The sequence below is a fragment of the Fistularia commersonii genome, chromosome 15, assembly GCF_037954325.1.
Source record: "Fistularia commersonii isolate RoL2024-O1a breed Wild chromosome 15, RoL_Fcom_v1.0, whole genome shotgun sequence".
NCBI lineage: Eukaryota > Metazoa > Chordata > Actinopteri > Syngnathiformes > Fistulariidae > Fistularia > Fistularia commersonii.
The window spans coordinates 15,839,833-15,855,392 of record NC_141298.1 but is presented as its reverse complement, the minus strand read 5'-3'; the positions used below and the strand labels follow the sequence as shown (position 1 = coordinate 15,855,392).

At 42.4% G+C, this 15,560-nt stretch overlaps 1 protein-coding gene across 1 annotated transcript; it reads right to left on the bottom strand.

Annotated features, from left to right (window-relative positions):
- Nucleotides 1–5,838: 5,838 nt before the first annotated feature.
- Nucleotides 5,839–14,367, bottom strand: tmem218 (transmembrane protein 218). The gene is made up of 3 exons (XM_086160534.1): nucleotides 13,900–14,367; nucleotides 12,717–12,819; nucleotides 5,839–9,138 (listed from the first exon to the last, which is right to left on the bottom strand). Exons 1-3 carry the CDS (start codon nucleotides 14,007–14,009, stop codon nucleotides 9,004–9,006), a joined length of 348 nt encoding a protein of 115 aa, XP_086016660.1. The 5' UTR covers nucleotides 14,010–14,367; the 3' UTR covers nucleotides 5,839–9,003.
- Nucleotides 14,368–15,560: the final 1,193 nt, after the last annotated feature.

The following is a 15,560-nucleotide window of genomic DNA, read 5'->3' as shown; positions in this document are numbered from 1 at the left end:
ATAATAACCAGAATAGCCACCACTAGCCTTGTAAACATTATACCTCCTCTTATACATGCTAACAATCCATATTCCCATAAATTCTACTGGCAAATTTTCCCACAGGGACAAGACTTTCTATTTTAACTCAATATTTTAGGGTGTAATTTCATCAATTCTTTTTTAATATTCATATTTAATATGAATTCATCATGTATTTTTTTTTTTTTTTAGAGGAACAGACCATTACATATAAAGACTTTTATAATTTACCTGTTTACCTCCTTTACACTAAAACAAATGAAAAATTTGGACTTGGTTTAATCCCTTTAAATTCTCACTCGTCAGGTTTTAAGGATGCACTCGAGTCATTTTTCAGCGGCGCAGATAATTTGCAGATAACAAATCCTTTTTGTACCAGGGACCAGTTTTATGCATGAAAATGCGGGGGGTTCAAATAATGAACTTTTGTCAGTTCATAATGTTTCATCTGGATACAACAATTAACGTAATTTACAGACTTTAAACACTACTTTTTTCACACGCTCTGAACACTGCAGCTTTAACAATGATGTGACTAATTTATCCTTTTTTTTTTTTTTCATGCTCCTCCCTCCGAACATGTGCAAAGGCACAGTTTGTGTCTTGTTAGTCTTATTGTGCGTTTCCTTTTTACGTGCGCACATAAAGGGCCTACTGGAAGAAGTTGAAAAACTGCAACCTTTGCTCATTATTATAAGTACAAAGATTTGAAGATTCCCTCTTCCTTCAGCCGCAGGGAATTTTCAAATCTTTGTACTTAAGACCTTAAAACACTTTATCGCCTTGAGTTTGACACTTTATAGTTTTATTTGTATTTCTTATTCCCCCTCCTTTTTTTTTCACTGTTTATACAATTTCCTACTATTATTTATCATTGTTATGTTTTACTTGAAACTCTGGCACAACAATTTCCTTCGGGATAAATAAAGTTGTTCTTATTCTATGACGTCAAATAGAAGTATAAATGATGATCCAGTGACCCCAAAACCAACTGTGCCTGTAACTATTTATAAAGTACCATCATTTTCGGATTATAAACCGCTACTTTTTTCACACGCTTTGAACACTGCGGCGTAAACAATGATGCGGCTAATTTATGGATGTTTTGTGTTTGGGGGGGGGGCTAACAAGCTTCATGCCGCCAAAACATTTCCCCTGTTCACACCGGACCGATGAAATTACCATGAATTCTCAATATATTTATACACATCTTGATTTGTTTAATTTTAGCCGGTGCGGCTTATATTCAGGTGCGCCCAATAGTACGGAAATTACGGTACACTTTATTTTAGGCAATTGTTTCCCCGCGTCTGGACGCTCACGTCTGGGAGACAGCGACATGTCCAACGTTCCCTCTAAGCTGCGCACTTTCGCACTGCTCGCACAGTCTCAGAAAACCTATCCAGCGCAGTTAGCACACTGCAAATGAATTAGACATGTAGCATTTTTTTCGGAATCATTTTGCTGTGCACGGTAACTCTGTGAGTGACAGGTGTCCAGCCAATCATACGATACGATGCAATCACGCTACGCAGCCAATCACGGCATTGACAGTATTTGTGCACGTGCTCTGCCCGTACACGCTATATAACAGCGGTCGAGAAGCTATGACTGGTGAGCCATATATGGCTCTTCCGGTGACGATGAGAACAACTTTATTTATTCCGAAGGAAATTGTTGTGCCAGAGTTTCAAGCAAAAACATAACAATAATAGATAATAGTAGGAAGGAGGGAGAATAAGAAATACAATAAAATATAAATTGTCAAGGTTAAGGCTATCAAGTGTTTTAAGGTCTTAAGTACAAAGATTTGAAGATTCCCTGTGGCTGAGGGAAGAGGATTAAAAAGTCTGATAGCCTATATGGCTATCAGATATGAGGCTCCCAGACAAGACTTGGAAAAAGTTTGGAACTGTTTTAAAATACTTGTGATTTTTCTTCATAATACCGTGTCATTTTAAAGTACAAAAAAAAAAAAGATTTTTGAAGATAAATAACCGATAGCTTCCGAGCACGTCCGGGTCATTGTAAAGGTGAAGAAATTAATTTTATCAGATAGCTAACTAGTTTATCTGCTTCAACCCTTGTAACGGAAAAGATGGCGAAAAGTAAAAAAGATGATGATGCAGCGGTATTTGGATTGGTCTAATATGCAATGATAAAATTGTATCTATGAAACAGTCAAATATAAAGCAGCACTTTGAACAAATCCATGCAGCACCAGAGGTCGCACTGAAAGTAAGACATATTTAATTTATTAGACGTTAAAAATACTATAAGGCTCTCAATGAGATGTATTTAGAAATATTTGGATTTTATAGCTCTCCCAGTCAGAAAGATTCCCGACCCCTGTTATATAACAATACAACAATAACAGTGTGGTGGAGTTAAGTGATGCTAATGCTAACATGCTAACCCCTTATCATGGTGAAACAAGCGGGCAGTGAAAAATACGGTTCTTTTAAGTTGGAACTGCTGTCGGAGTTCGTGCAAATAGAAGCCGAGTGAGATATTTTTGCTTTTTCTGATGGAGAAAGGTCTGCTCTGCAAAACATGCAGCGAAGCTAAAGGAGTAAGCAAGTTTTCTGATGGAAAAATATGGACTAAATGGAAGCTATGATCCCAGGCGTGATACTGGTGCGTGGCCACAGCGTGCACATCTAATGTTGCTCCCGGTGGTCCTCAGGGAGGTTGTCTATATGCACAGACATACGAAAAATGCAAAAGGATTTAATCTTCATGATAAAGTAATAATGCATAGCGGGCGCGGAGCTTGTGTATCACCTGTTGCGATGAACTTAGGAATCTTTATTTTCTTTGAAATGTAACGCTTCTGCGATCTCATCATTTGCTCGTTTCCGCCCAAAAAAGCTCTCCGGCGATTTGTTTCTAGCTCTTTTTTTTTTTTTTTTTTTTCCCCCAAGAGTTAAGTGCGGCAGTAAGGCAAAGGCGGAAATAGTCGTTTTTTTTCAAAATAAGATCCGGAAGAATGAAAAAAATGATCACCTGGAACCGAACAGTCCTGTTTTGATTCCCGGCTCCTCCTCGCGTTGCTGAGCAAGACACCGAAACCCAAACTCAGCCGTGGACAATTATTTTGTCTGGCGAGCCACATTTCTTTCAATTTTATGCACGTGCCAACACGGTATCATGTAAATTGAACAAAATAAAAATTGCAATTTAAATTTCTTTGGCATTTTATTTCAACTTGAAAATCACGAATGGTCATATAAATGTGCCGAGATTATTCAGTTTGTGATCATCTATACGAAATTTAACAAAAGGAAAAAAAAATTGAAATTACTTATTAAGGCTTTCACTTGCTGCTTGAAATAAATGAATATAAGGAAGGTTTGGATTCAAGGGGAACCCCGGCGTTTCAATATTCTAATCTAATTAGCACAGATTTCCCTTTTCATGCATCTAAAAGGAGGCCAACTGAGCGCGCTCAGAGGCGTTCCGGCCACCCGTGTTTGGATCTTTGATCCGTGCGGCCGTCGCTGTTCCGGCCAATAATCAATCATCTCGTCAACACCGTCCCCCCCCCCGCGGCGGGGACATTTCTCGCGGCCGCGGCGGGGCGTCGTGTCCGAGCAGCGGCGGCCCATTGGCGAGCGTCTGACCTCTAATCCGGCCGGTCATCCCCTCCCCGAGAGGCAGAACCTGGGTGATTCTTTCCCCTGAGAGAAGGGTAAAAGGCCAAAACCACAGCGGCGTCTCAGCGCGAGGACCTCCTGTGCGCATCGCGGTGATAACATCATTGAGCGGCACAAAAGCGCCGAATAGACTCGGGGGGGGGGGGGGGCGAAGTCTTGGCTCGAGAGCCGCGTCGCTCGGGGAAACTGTTTTCGCGTCGCCGCCGTTCGTAATGGAATACCGCGCCGGTTTGCCGACATTTCAAACGCGGCTCGTGCGTAATTCAAGTATTTCGCCATCGTTCTTTTCGCCCCGGTCGGGTTTTATTTACCAAACTCTCCCGGAAGAATGGCAAACATTGCCGTCTGCTTGATTTAACACGAACTGAGTCACATTCTTCAAGTGTTGGGAGGAGGAGGAGGAGGGGGGGGGGGGTAAGTGCAGCGACTTTGGCTCCCCTGAAAATCATTAATGGGGCGTTTTCGGCGCCGTGAGAGCCGGGCCGAGTGGCGGCGGCGTCACAAACAGGGGGCCGAGGATGTGAACGGCAAGCCGGGGGTTCTGCTTGAGTGCATCTGAATGCGGGATCTGGCGGGGAGCGCTGCACCCTGTCCCCTCGGCGATTCTAAAAACCAGGCACCCTGCGCTTTGGGCTCACACCTCTTTGCCCTCGCTTTGCTCCCTCTTTCTCAGTCCTGCCCGCCCCCCATCTCTTTATATGTCCAGCTGGCTGTGCCACAAAGACTCGGTCTCCCGGTTCCAAATGATCCTCAAACCCCCCGAACCGCTTTGTTCTGCTCATTTTCCCAAGAGACTAGAGTTTGGTGGCGGAAAAAGAAAATGAAAACCAGAAGACGGATGTAAGTCAGGGTGTGAACGCAGGAGGGAAATTAGCCGCACCGGGGCTTTTTCCACGGACGCGAACCAAACTTTTCGATTCCAGTTCGAATCGGAGCCGGGGACGCTCCTCTCGTCTGTCGGCGCCGCTTTCTCCGAGGTCGAAAATCACGTTTTGTGGTAATCATGCGGTCAATTACAGGCGACAAGTCTCTCCAGGTTGAAAGGTTTAAGATCCTCCGTCCCACCCTGCTGCCGTCCGACCCCCCCCCCCCAAACCCCCCTCACTCTTCCTCGTTTCCCAGCTTATGTGAAACCATGCGGTGGATTGTTGTGCAGAAAAAGGACCACAGTATGGAGATGTGGGCCGGAACTAATAGGATTGGTTTTGATTCATTAGATTCCCTTTCATCGTCCTGGTTGGAATTCCACTCCATGTCTCGTTGGGCTTCACACTTTTAAAAGGGAGGTAAAAGGGAGGCGGGGGTTTCGGGGTGGAGGTTTGGTGCGGAGGGGTTTCGCGGCAAGTGATTATAATTGAGCTTCTAGACTGCAAAAGCTCATTACTCTCAGTGGAATTGTTTGTTTGGGAAGCATGTGAAAGCAGCGCTGTTTTTTTTCTTTCATCACAGCTGAAAAAAACATGTTGCGAGTTATGATTCATAGCCGGAAACATGGCCGCGATGTGATGCTAATGACGCCGCGGAGTGTTTTTAAATATAAACTCCGTGCGTTGGCGTCCCTGTGTGACGTCTCTCCGAAGGACGTGCAGGTACTTGCAGAAATTTGACGGCCATAAGTTCGCATCTCCGAGTCCTGGATCACAGATCCGGTTGTTCCCCCTCTGGATCCATTTATGACGCGAAAACAAAAAAATCTGCATTCGGCATTCTCTCTCTCTCTCTCTCTCTGCTGTGAGCCAATATCGGTTATTCTAAATTTAATGTCTCTGCTTTTAATCTTTAGTTCTATGTTGTGAGTTAAACCCTGGCGTTAGCCACCGCTTTTAGTGATGGGAAAACTCCGAGGCGCAAGCGAAGCTACCTCGCTAACTGGCTAGTCATAGTTGTGAACCGGTGATTACCGTAATTTCCGGACTATAAGCCGCTATTTTTTTCACACGCTCTGAACACTGTGGCTTAAACAGCGGCTGATTTATGGATTTTTTTTTTTTTTTGTGGGGGGGCTAACGAGCTTCATGCCGCCAAAACATTTAGCCTCGTCACATCGGGCCGATGAAATTACCATGAAATTCTGAGGCCATTCAATGCTGACACCGAAGACGAATAATGGTTTTAGTGCGCAGGGGAAAACCGAGATAGCGAACGCTGGAGTACGAAAAAGTGGGGATAGAAAATGGATGGATGTTTCCGGTATGTATTTAATTCAGTTTAAAGCAAATGTTTTTCTGTAAATCTTATGTTACAACGTGGACACTTGCAGCTTAAAAGCTTGTACTGCCTAAATATGCACAGATATTTATCTTTTTTTAGCCGGTGAAGCTTATATTAAGGTGCACTCATCAGTCTGGAAATTAGGGTACATTTTAGCAAGGTGGTTGGAGCACCTGGACATGTTAGTTTTGCATCATGATTGTTCAAGAAAGGTGGAAAAAAACACTTCATTAGGTGATAAAACACTCTTGAGCAGCTCCTGGCTTAGGGTGTATTTTATGTGACGATGAGCCAAAACATTGGGGAGAAACTTGAAAAATGATCTTGAAATGTGAAAAAAAAAAAACATACAATCCAGAAATTCATGCAGACATGGCACGATTTGGACATTTATTTGGTGTTAGAAGAAAGTGGTACCTGCATTGGATGAAATGCATATCAAATTCATTCAAATTAATATCATATTCCTCTCCCTTCAGCTGCAGGGAATCTCAAAATCTTACACAATAAAAAAAAAAAAAAAAAAAAAATCTAACCCACTTACTGTAAATAGTAATAATTTATCTGTATATATATTCATAACTGCAGTATTTCATTTCATAACAACTGCATGTGCTATATTTTTTCATACTCTTGTGCACTCCTTATCTTTCACCTGGTACTCAAGACACTTTAGAGCCTTGACTTGTTACTTAGACACTTTTATAGTTTTATTTGTATTTCTTATCCCCCCCCTTTTTATACAGTTTATACAATTTCCTACTATTATTTATTATTGTTATATTTTACTTGAAACTCTGGCACAACAATTTCCTTCGGGATAAATAAAGCTGTCCTCATTCTTAAATCCATGAATTGCATCTTTTATGGTCCATTTAAACTTATGTAAAACACAGAAAACGTCCACATTAAGATGTTTCTGCCAAATTTTGTTTGTTTTCTGTGGAGGAACAGGATGGACAGTGGAAGAGCGTTGTGTTTTTCGATCCCGTCGGATCAATATGTTAAACTATCGAGTTCCAAATAGGATGTTTTTAGTTTGAGAACTCTTGATGTAATTCAATCTGCAGTAATTTTAGCTTTAAGTAAACAAATTGATTCACTTTTTTTTTTGCAAGAACACCATCTGTTTAAAATGAGACAAAATTAATGAGGACTATTTCCATAAAAATCAAGAGTTTACAAGGATATAAATGGCAGGATGTTTGGAATTTGAATTTTGAAATAAATCTAATTGCAACATTTGCATCATGTAGCTCCAAAGAGAGGGGTTTGCAAAGACGTGTGGAACCTGCATTTGGGACGTCTGGAAGCACCTCATTCTATCTGTGAGGAAAATAAAGTATCAAAGGGCAATGCTTACATTTTAAATAGGTTGAAAGAAGCCAAACGGGTGTCGGGTTTTTTATTGTTTAAAACTCATGCTAATTCAAAAAAATAGTGATTGTTTTATCGTGGTTAGAGGCAGAGCTATAGGAATGTGTTTAAAAAAAAAAAAAATCAATGCAAATGTAGGAAAATTATGCAAAAAAATAAAATACATTTTTTGCATAATTTTCCTGGTGTTTGTCCTGCATGACTACAGGGTCGTCTTTTCTGCTTTTCTGATCTCCACTTCTTTCCACCATTGGTGCCGTCAGGAGGTGACCTTTGTGAGTTGCATCATGTCTTCTTGAAGGCCATCAAGCCGTTGCTTCTTGGGTCGTCCGCTGGGCCGCCGTCCATCCCAGGCTTTGGACACGGGGCCGCCCCGGCTGCTGACGTCCGGTCGCTTCCCACCTCCGTAAACTGGCCTCGTGCATTTTGCGTGATTGGATCTGCGCCCACGGCTTCCTGTACATCTTCATTTCTGATGGCCGACTGCCACCGATGGCTGCCGGCGCTTGACCGTTGCAGGCCGTGCAGGGCGACCGTGCACAACACGCTTGTAAAACTGACTTCGAGTGGACGGGTGTGCGGTCGCAGTCGACCGCAGCGACCTGCTTCCATTTCAGCCGGCCTGCGTTTACACGGGGATTTAAACTGACTCCCCTCATCAAGGTCGTATTTTTTTTTTTTTTTTTTTTTTTTTTTGTGTGTGTGTGTCATAACTTGGGGACAATTGAGCGCACCTGAATATAAGCCGCACCGGATAAAAATAACTAAATGTGTACATACATAGGCTGCACTTGTCCTATAAAACATAAGTGTCCACATTGTAACATTATATTTACGCAAAAATTTTTTTTAAAACTTAATTAAATACAAACTGGTAACATCCACCAATACATACTAGAAATGCTTTTTTTCCGAACAGTTCCTCTAACACAGCTGATGAAAAAGATAAATAATAACTAAGACGAGGAAAAGTCCATCCATCCATTTTCTATCCATGCTTTGTCCGATTCCGGCTGATCGCTATCTTGGTCTTCCGGAAGAACGGTCAGAATTGAACGGCCTCCGAATTTCACTTGTAATTTAATTGGGCCGATGTGACAGGGCTAAACGTTTTGACGGGCCGAAACCTTATTTTGTGAGCCCAAAAAAATTCATAAATTAGCTGCATCATTGTCTAAGCGACAATGTTCAAAGTGTGTGTAGGGGGGGTAGCAGCTTATAGTCCCAAAATTACAGAGTGTGTGTAAAAACAAGATTGCACAACTGATGATTATTCTTGACAGATTCATTATAAATAACAGGGAAGTCCTTAAAGCTGAACCAAGTGACACTTGATGTACACGCTTAATACAATGACACGCTGTTCATGGTGCGTCCTGTTTTTCCTGTATGTGATGCTGAGGAGCTGCAAAGCAGTCGTGTGTTATAAAAAAAAGTGCGTTACCATTATTGTGATTCTCTTGACTTGCATCTTCTGCAAAATAATTCATCAACATTTGTATCATTTGGTCGGCCCGGTAGAGTCAGACAGGAGTAAATCACATCAAAACTTTGTGACCGCGTCATAAAGTTTAGGGCAGCGTCGACGAAATCTGTTTTCTCGAAGACCTCGGTTGCGCAGAAGAACAACAAATAAACACGTGACCGTGGGAAAATACCGGCTCTCCCGTCCAGATGAAGACGGGCCTCTCGTCTCTCCGGGTTGCGATCCCGACGCCGGCTCTGAACCCTGGCAGCTCTAGTGTGTTTTCAAAGGCTTAGCGTAAACCAGCTCGAGGAAATGCAAAGGGAGCAGCAGGAAGGAGGCCACCAGGAAGACCAGGGAGACCAGAGACAGCAACACGTAGCGGCCGATGAACAAAGTGTCCACTATCTGCGGGAGACAAAAGAGGGGTGTATTCAAGGCGGGAGCGTCTTCATAATCGCGCTACGCGTCGGCGAGGCCTGTGTGTGATAAAAGAATCCAATATCTGGGGCCGACGTGCCGCCCTTCTACCACTAGATGTCAGGGAAGGGCTTTCCAAGACGCTTTGAGGCGCAGCGATCCACGCCGTGGGATGACGGACAGCTTCCAGGACACAAAAGGCTAAAGAATTATTGGTCCCCTTGAAAATTTCACCCCCCCCAACGATCGATATTGCGTGTTCCGCAACCCGCTTCATCACAAGGGGATTCTTTTGTGACACAATTCAACCTCCAACTCGGGCAAAATGCGGGCACAAATTAAATCCGGGGCCTATCCATTGATTTTTTTTTAGATTGATCGGTTTTTCTGTACACCTACACTCATACAGGGCTTTTATTGGAATTTTTTTTTTTTTTTAATTCTAAATCAATGTCTTACACTGTATTTCAAAAAATGTATATTTCTTGCTGTTCTTTAAGTGATAGCTTTTGAACACTTGATTTTTTTTTTCAAAATTAATATTTTGGTCATTTCTAACTGATCGAAAGGCAACTTCCTGGTGATGTTTACGCATTTCTCAAATAGGTAGAGTTGTTAAAGTTGCTTTGAGTAGATTTTTAACACTTCACTGACAGCTCAGGGTGTCTGCGTTAAGATGTTGATCACAAGACGGCCATGAATATGCAAATGCGACGCGTGAGAACGCCCTTAAGCCAGATAATACCGGAGGAACGGCGGCCCCACTGCTGACTACAGAGATATTTCACTGGCACCGCCTGGGAATGAGAGTAGGTTGAAAGTGTGTATAAATAATGTGCCGTCCCGAAGAGGTGGGGTTTTAATGCATGCCGTCTCTTATGGATGCATTTAACACATCTCACTTTTTAATTTGGCAATTACGCAGCGAGCAGCGGCCCAAAGTGTGGGCCATGTTTTATTAATATGTCGTTGAGCGCAGGGGTGCGGAGCGGGCAAGCAGGGGAGGGGAGGGTCTGGGATAAACTACCCCCACCCTTAGTCTGTAACTGACCTAATTGGCACTATGATATTTTTCTTTTGTTTAATGGCGAAAGGTTACATAGTTCTTACGGTCTGTGTGCACACACACACACACACACACACACACACACACACACACACACACACAGCGTCTCTTCCTGCAAGTAAGCTGTCATGCTGCTCTGCGTTGACTGATAATTAGTTTACGCCGCTGCGGGTCTGCTTATTGTCGCTGAAATCCTATTTCTGATGGTATAAATAAGGATTTTTCAAAAAAATTTTAACGCCCATTACTGCAGTTTTTACCTTGAAAACAGTCTATGGCACTGATTTATTCCGAGGCAGAATATCCGATAGGTCAACTTTTCCGGTTAAAATTAATTGAATATGATGGGAAGGCTGTTCTACTCTTTGTCTCATTAAAAATTTTATGCCATATCCATCCAATTAGAGAAATAACAGACCACTTTAAGCTTAATAAATGCTGATAGGTCTGTGCAAAAACAAGGTAATAATGACTTTTTGCTGGTATTATAAGGTGTCATAATGACGATTTTTTTTTTTTTTATGTAACCTCTTAAACACAGCGGCCGATTTATGATGCAGGCACGGCTTGATTCTTTTCGGCCACGAGCCTCTGAGAGAAACCAAAGAGTGACATTTTGCTGCGTGTCTCTATTGCCGGTCTGGTATCTGCCTCTGCACAAAGGCTATAAAATGTGAGCAGGCCAGGATGGGGCTCTGCTCTGCTATTTCTATGGGGTGGCAGCTTGCTTGGCAGATCTGGTCGGCTTATTGGCACGACCTCGAGGCAACGTGGGGGAGTGTTTGTTCTGTGTTGCTGTTGGACTAAGATAAAGCAGAGCAGGCCTTTACGACGAGCATGTACCCTAAGTGCACACACACACACACACACACACACACAGACAAATGCTTTTTAAAGGCATATGGCACTTTGGATACAGGCTTACACTGCGGTTGAGATTAGATTTTAGGGAGAGGTTGCACATAAATACAGCCTGTATGTGACACGGTTACAATCAACACAATCTGAGCTTTGCCTTCTGGAACACACACCTTGTCTCGCAACGTTTAAAAGGACATTGCGATTATAGCCCGTCATCCAAGAGTCGGCTGTAGAACGCCTTAATTGTAACTCCTAAAAACTCTAACCTTCAAACAGGCTTTTAAGCTCGCGGGGTCCGGGACGCACAGCTGCGACTGCAACTTCTGACGCGTTATATTAAAATAGGTTTAAGGTCACGTCAGCTTTGATGGTCATTTCAAGAGTAAAATTGTGGTATGTTAAAAAAAATAATAAACGAGAGACTTCAAATACGCATGCTGGACATTTCCTCTGGTAAGCACTTTATTAAAAATGGTAAAGGTCACATAAACAAGGCCTGCATCTGTGTGTCAACTGAGACAAATAGTGAACGTTGTGAGTAAAAATGTTTCTATATGACTGGTTTGTGATGCGGCCAGTGTTTGCGAGACGGTTTGGGTAAAAAAAAAACTCTAAACTAATTTCAACAACTGGATCTGTGGATTCATTTTGAAAACCGTGGAATGATTTTCAATTTATTTCCCGGGCACCTCAAGAAAAACGGCATCTGGTTTAATACCGATGAAGGGAGCAAAGACTTCCCTGTGGAAGAGCAGTCCTTCAATAACCCCACCAGGGGTGAAGTGATGAACACAAAAGGTCTCCACGAGTCCATTTTCAGTAGTTCGACCCTGAAACTCCCAATTTTCCACGTCAAACATCTGTTAAAGCAGGCCCAAAGTTCACGAATCACTTGGTACGGTGTATTCTCAGTCACAACGGGGTGCTGAATCTTCAATGTAATAAAAGAAACGATCAAAGGACAAGGACAGGACTCCAAAGTTACCTCAGAATAGCTTTTTAATTGCAATTTGTCTCGACTGAAAATGTATTCTGAAGTCGACGTGGAGTGCTGTCCTTGTCCTTCTTTTGAAATTTAAATATGCAGAGAAGAAATTTAATCTTCAGTCAGTTAATATATTGTCTTGTTACCTTATTTCATGAAGTATAGCTCTAACTATGACTGTGCCGGAGCAAGACGACCAAAAATAAATGGCCGCTTAATCGTGTCAGGAAAAAGGGGCTCGAAAAAAAAAAAAAGGCAAGATTTGGAAAATAAACCCTTTAGGGATCCAAGTGATTCAGCCTGATAATTCTTTCAAACAAACACAACTAGCACAGTTCCAACACGAGGCTCTGACTGTTTCATTTTCAGAGACCACTTGAGAAGTCAAAACTGGACCATGGCCTTCTACATCTAAAATCAACACATTTTGATGACCTTGTAAAAGTCCTACTAGATATTGTATTTACTGTTCTTACAGCGCCTGCCAGCTAGCTCGAGAGCGAAAGTTGTTGCTTTCTTTGTGGACTTTGCATCCACAGGCGCTATGGATACGACACTGACAGTTTTCGCGTGCAGTAGCCAGAAGTGATTAATGAGCCTCTGTTTCGAGTAAGAGAGTGCGTGTGTGTGTGTGTGATCTGTGCAGCGCTTCACCTCTATCTCCTTGACAGCAGGACCTGTCTCTGGGCTGCGAGGGAAAAACAGCAACACCAGGGTGATGGTTGTCGCAAGAAAGAAAACCGGGATAAGTCCCAACCTGCCAGAAACAAAACACACATGTCACCCAAAGATGGTAGTGTGAAGATTATGAGGCACACCGAGAGTCAATTCAATACAAAGGACTCACTTGTCGAACTTTACAAAATACATAAACCACTCATTCGAAAATACTGCAAATGAAACTAATACAAGTGCAATGTACTCAAACAATTTATTTTATTGCAGTGTTAAGGTTCAAATCTATTGCTATTGCACCACTATTAGTCAGTGAGCACTGGAAAGTGCACCGTCCGAGCATTCATGTGAAAAATTATTTGGTATAATTAATGGTCTTATTCAGTCTCACAAGCAATGAAGCCGTGACGTTGGCAGGCTCGTTGATTAATTGATACGATGCTTACTGTCCTGATCGACAAGTGTCCACTCTGGAGACGGAAATGCCAAATCAGAATGACTGCAGATCTCATTAATGTGTATCTTATGACATCTTTAGTTCTGTATATCCGGGTTGTGAAACAGCCATCGGGGCAAACAACGGAAGGAAGAATGTCCTCTGTCTTCGTGTGACAGGAATTGACATTTCCTTATCATGTTCTGTTTTTAATGGGAAGTATTTTCAACGTTATTAATCAAAATACTAAAATCACTTATTCGTATTTGGACACACAGAGAGATCTCGAACAGGCCTGCCTGACCAAAGTGTTTCATACTGATCTGGGAGTGACTCATAAAACTTTGGGTCCCACAACAATATCTTCAAGAGTCACCTTCCAATTTCAGACCTGATCGTGATGTATTTCCTTCGTGGCATTTCCAAGACCACACTGCTGTGGCCGACAGTGGATGACTCACCAAATCCTTGGGTCATTTTCGCGTAATAGATGAAACATCTGTGTGTCGAATTTCCTGGAAAGGCCACCTTATGACTTGACTGGGTATTTTTTTGTGTCCAAGACTATGACTTATCTGTCAGTCATGTAATTTTTACTATGAAGAGACGTTGCATCGGTCAGTTCTCATGGGAAATAAACCAACCCCCCGATTAATTCTACCCGGTTCCAATGCGAATAAATTTTCACTTGGTGTGAAGGCTGTGTTTTGGTTGTTTCCCACTCACTTGGATGATCCGGATGCTTTGAACAGCACCATCCCCAAAACCAGAGCCACGATCCAGACGACGGCAATAACAAAGACACCCGTCCCGACTCCCAACACGGTACCTGCCATTTTTCCAGAAAATGCTGTTCGTTTACGAGCCTTATAATCACGAACCAGTTAAGAATTAAACGTTAACCAATGGATCATGCGTGATAATTCAAAAACATGTTAATATGGAAGTAGTCTGCGGTGCAGAGTGATTGCTACACTAGCTTAGCAGCTACGGTTAACGCTTGATGCTGCGCTTTTGAATATGCTTCGACTTCGGCGATTAAAATGTGTGTGATATTATAGAAATATTTTCGTCGTAAAAGTGACTCTCTTCGTCCCCGAGCGACTTGTTTTTTTCGCGTAGTGACGAATCCGGGCGTCAGTCGCACTCAACATCCTTTTCAACTTGAGAGGAAAAGAGACGGTTATCGAAGCGTCTTCTACTTCCTGGTAACAGCAAGCTGCGCTGTGATTGGATCCTGGGCGCCCTCTTGAACCAATCGAACGGGTAATTACTCAACACCCGAAACACGTGTGTAACTATTCACTGGCGTTTCCAGCTTTGCAAAACTTATTACTTGGCAACGGTGTCCACCCCGGAGAAGGTAGATATTAGTTTGTGTCTCCATAAAACCCGAATTTTGATGATTTTTCGTGGAAAAAGCAAGAAAAAAATGTATATCATGTTACATAAATCTAATGTCCTGGTGTGAGATTTAATGTCATTACTCTCACATCAACAGGATTGTCGGCGACAGGCTGACCTTTATCTGACTTTACTCATTTCCATGTGTGTATTTTATATTTTAACGATGGAAAAATGATTTATTATTCCTGCAAATAATATGCAATGTGCTGTGACTGAAAGCCCTGGTTGACACGTTCCATTTAGGGGACACACTAAAAGGTTGCAATGAATTTTATTTATTGGCCATCACTTCAAGTCACTGCAGCCGAAACAAAACATTATTCAAACACTTAAAACCAAGTACACGCATCAAGTTTGAGGAATGGTGGTGTTTTAACCCGAGGTTTAAACGCAAAGTCGATCATTTCGGATGACATTTCCGCAGTGTGTTTTCTTGGAGGAGCGTCTCCTCCAGGCATGCAGTGGTTGTCGGGGGCCGACAGGGGGCCGGTCTGGTCCGCCATGCAAAACAAAGCATGTGTTCTCCAGCCGTGATGCCCCTGGAAGTGTTGCCTTTAAGTGCCACGTATATGGATCGGATGATCAACAACCCGTGTGCACAAATGCAACAAAATAATAATAATTTAAAATAAGTGGACACCGGATGCCAGATTGTAACTTGGGTCTGGCTCAGAAGGGTCAAATTTCTCTGTGGTATTTGACTTTGAAACAGTTGTGATGTCGCAAATCCATCTTGCATGCCTGTAAGTTTGAATTAGATATTTTTGTGAGTTCAGAAAAAAAAAACAGATATTCATGTGGTTAGTTTTATTCCTTCATATAGAGCATATATTCAAATTCTTCTGTTGTAGTAAATTTGACCCAACCAGTGATGCATCATTATCTCCTCATCTGTGTCGTCCCACAGGAAATAGCTGGCATGAGTTAGGTGACAATTTTTATTCCTTCCATCATATTTTAATGTTGGAAATTCTGCACCT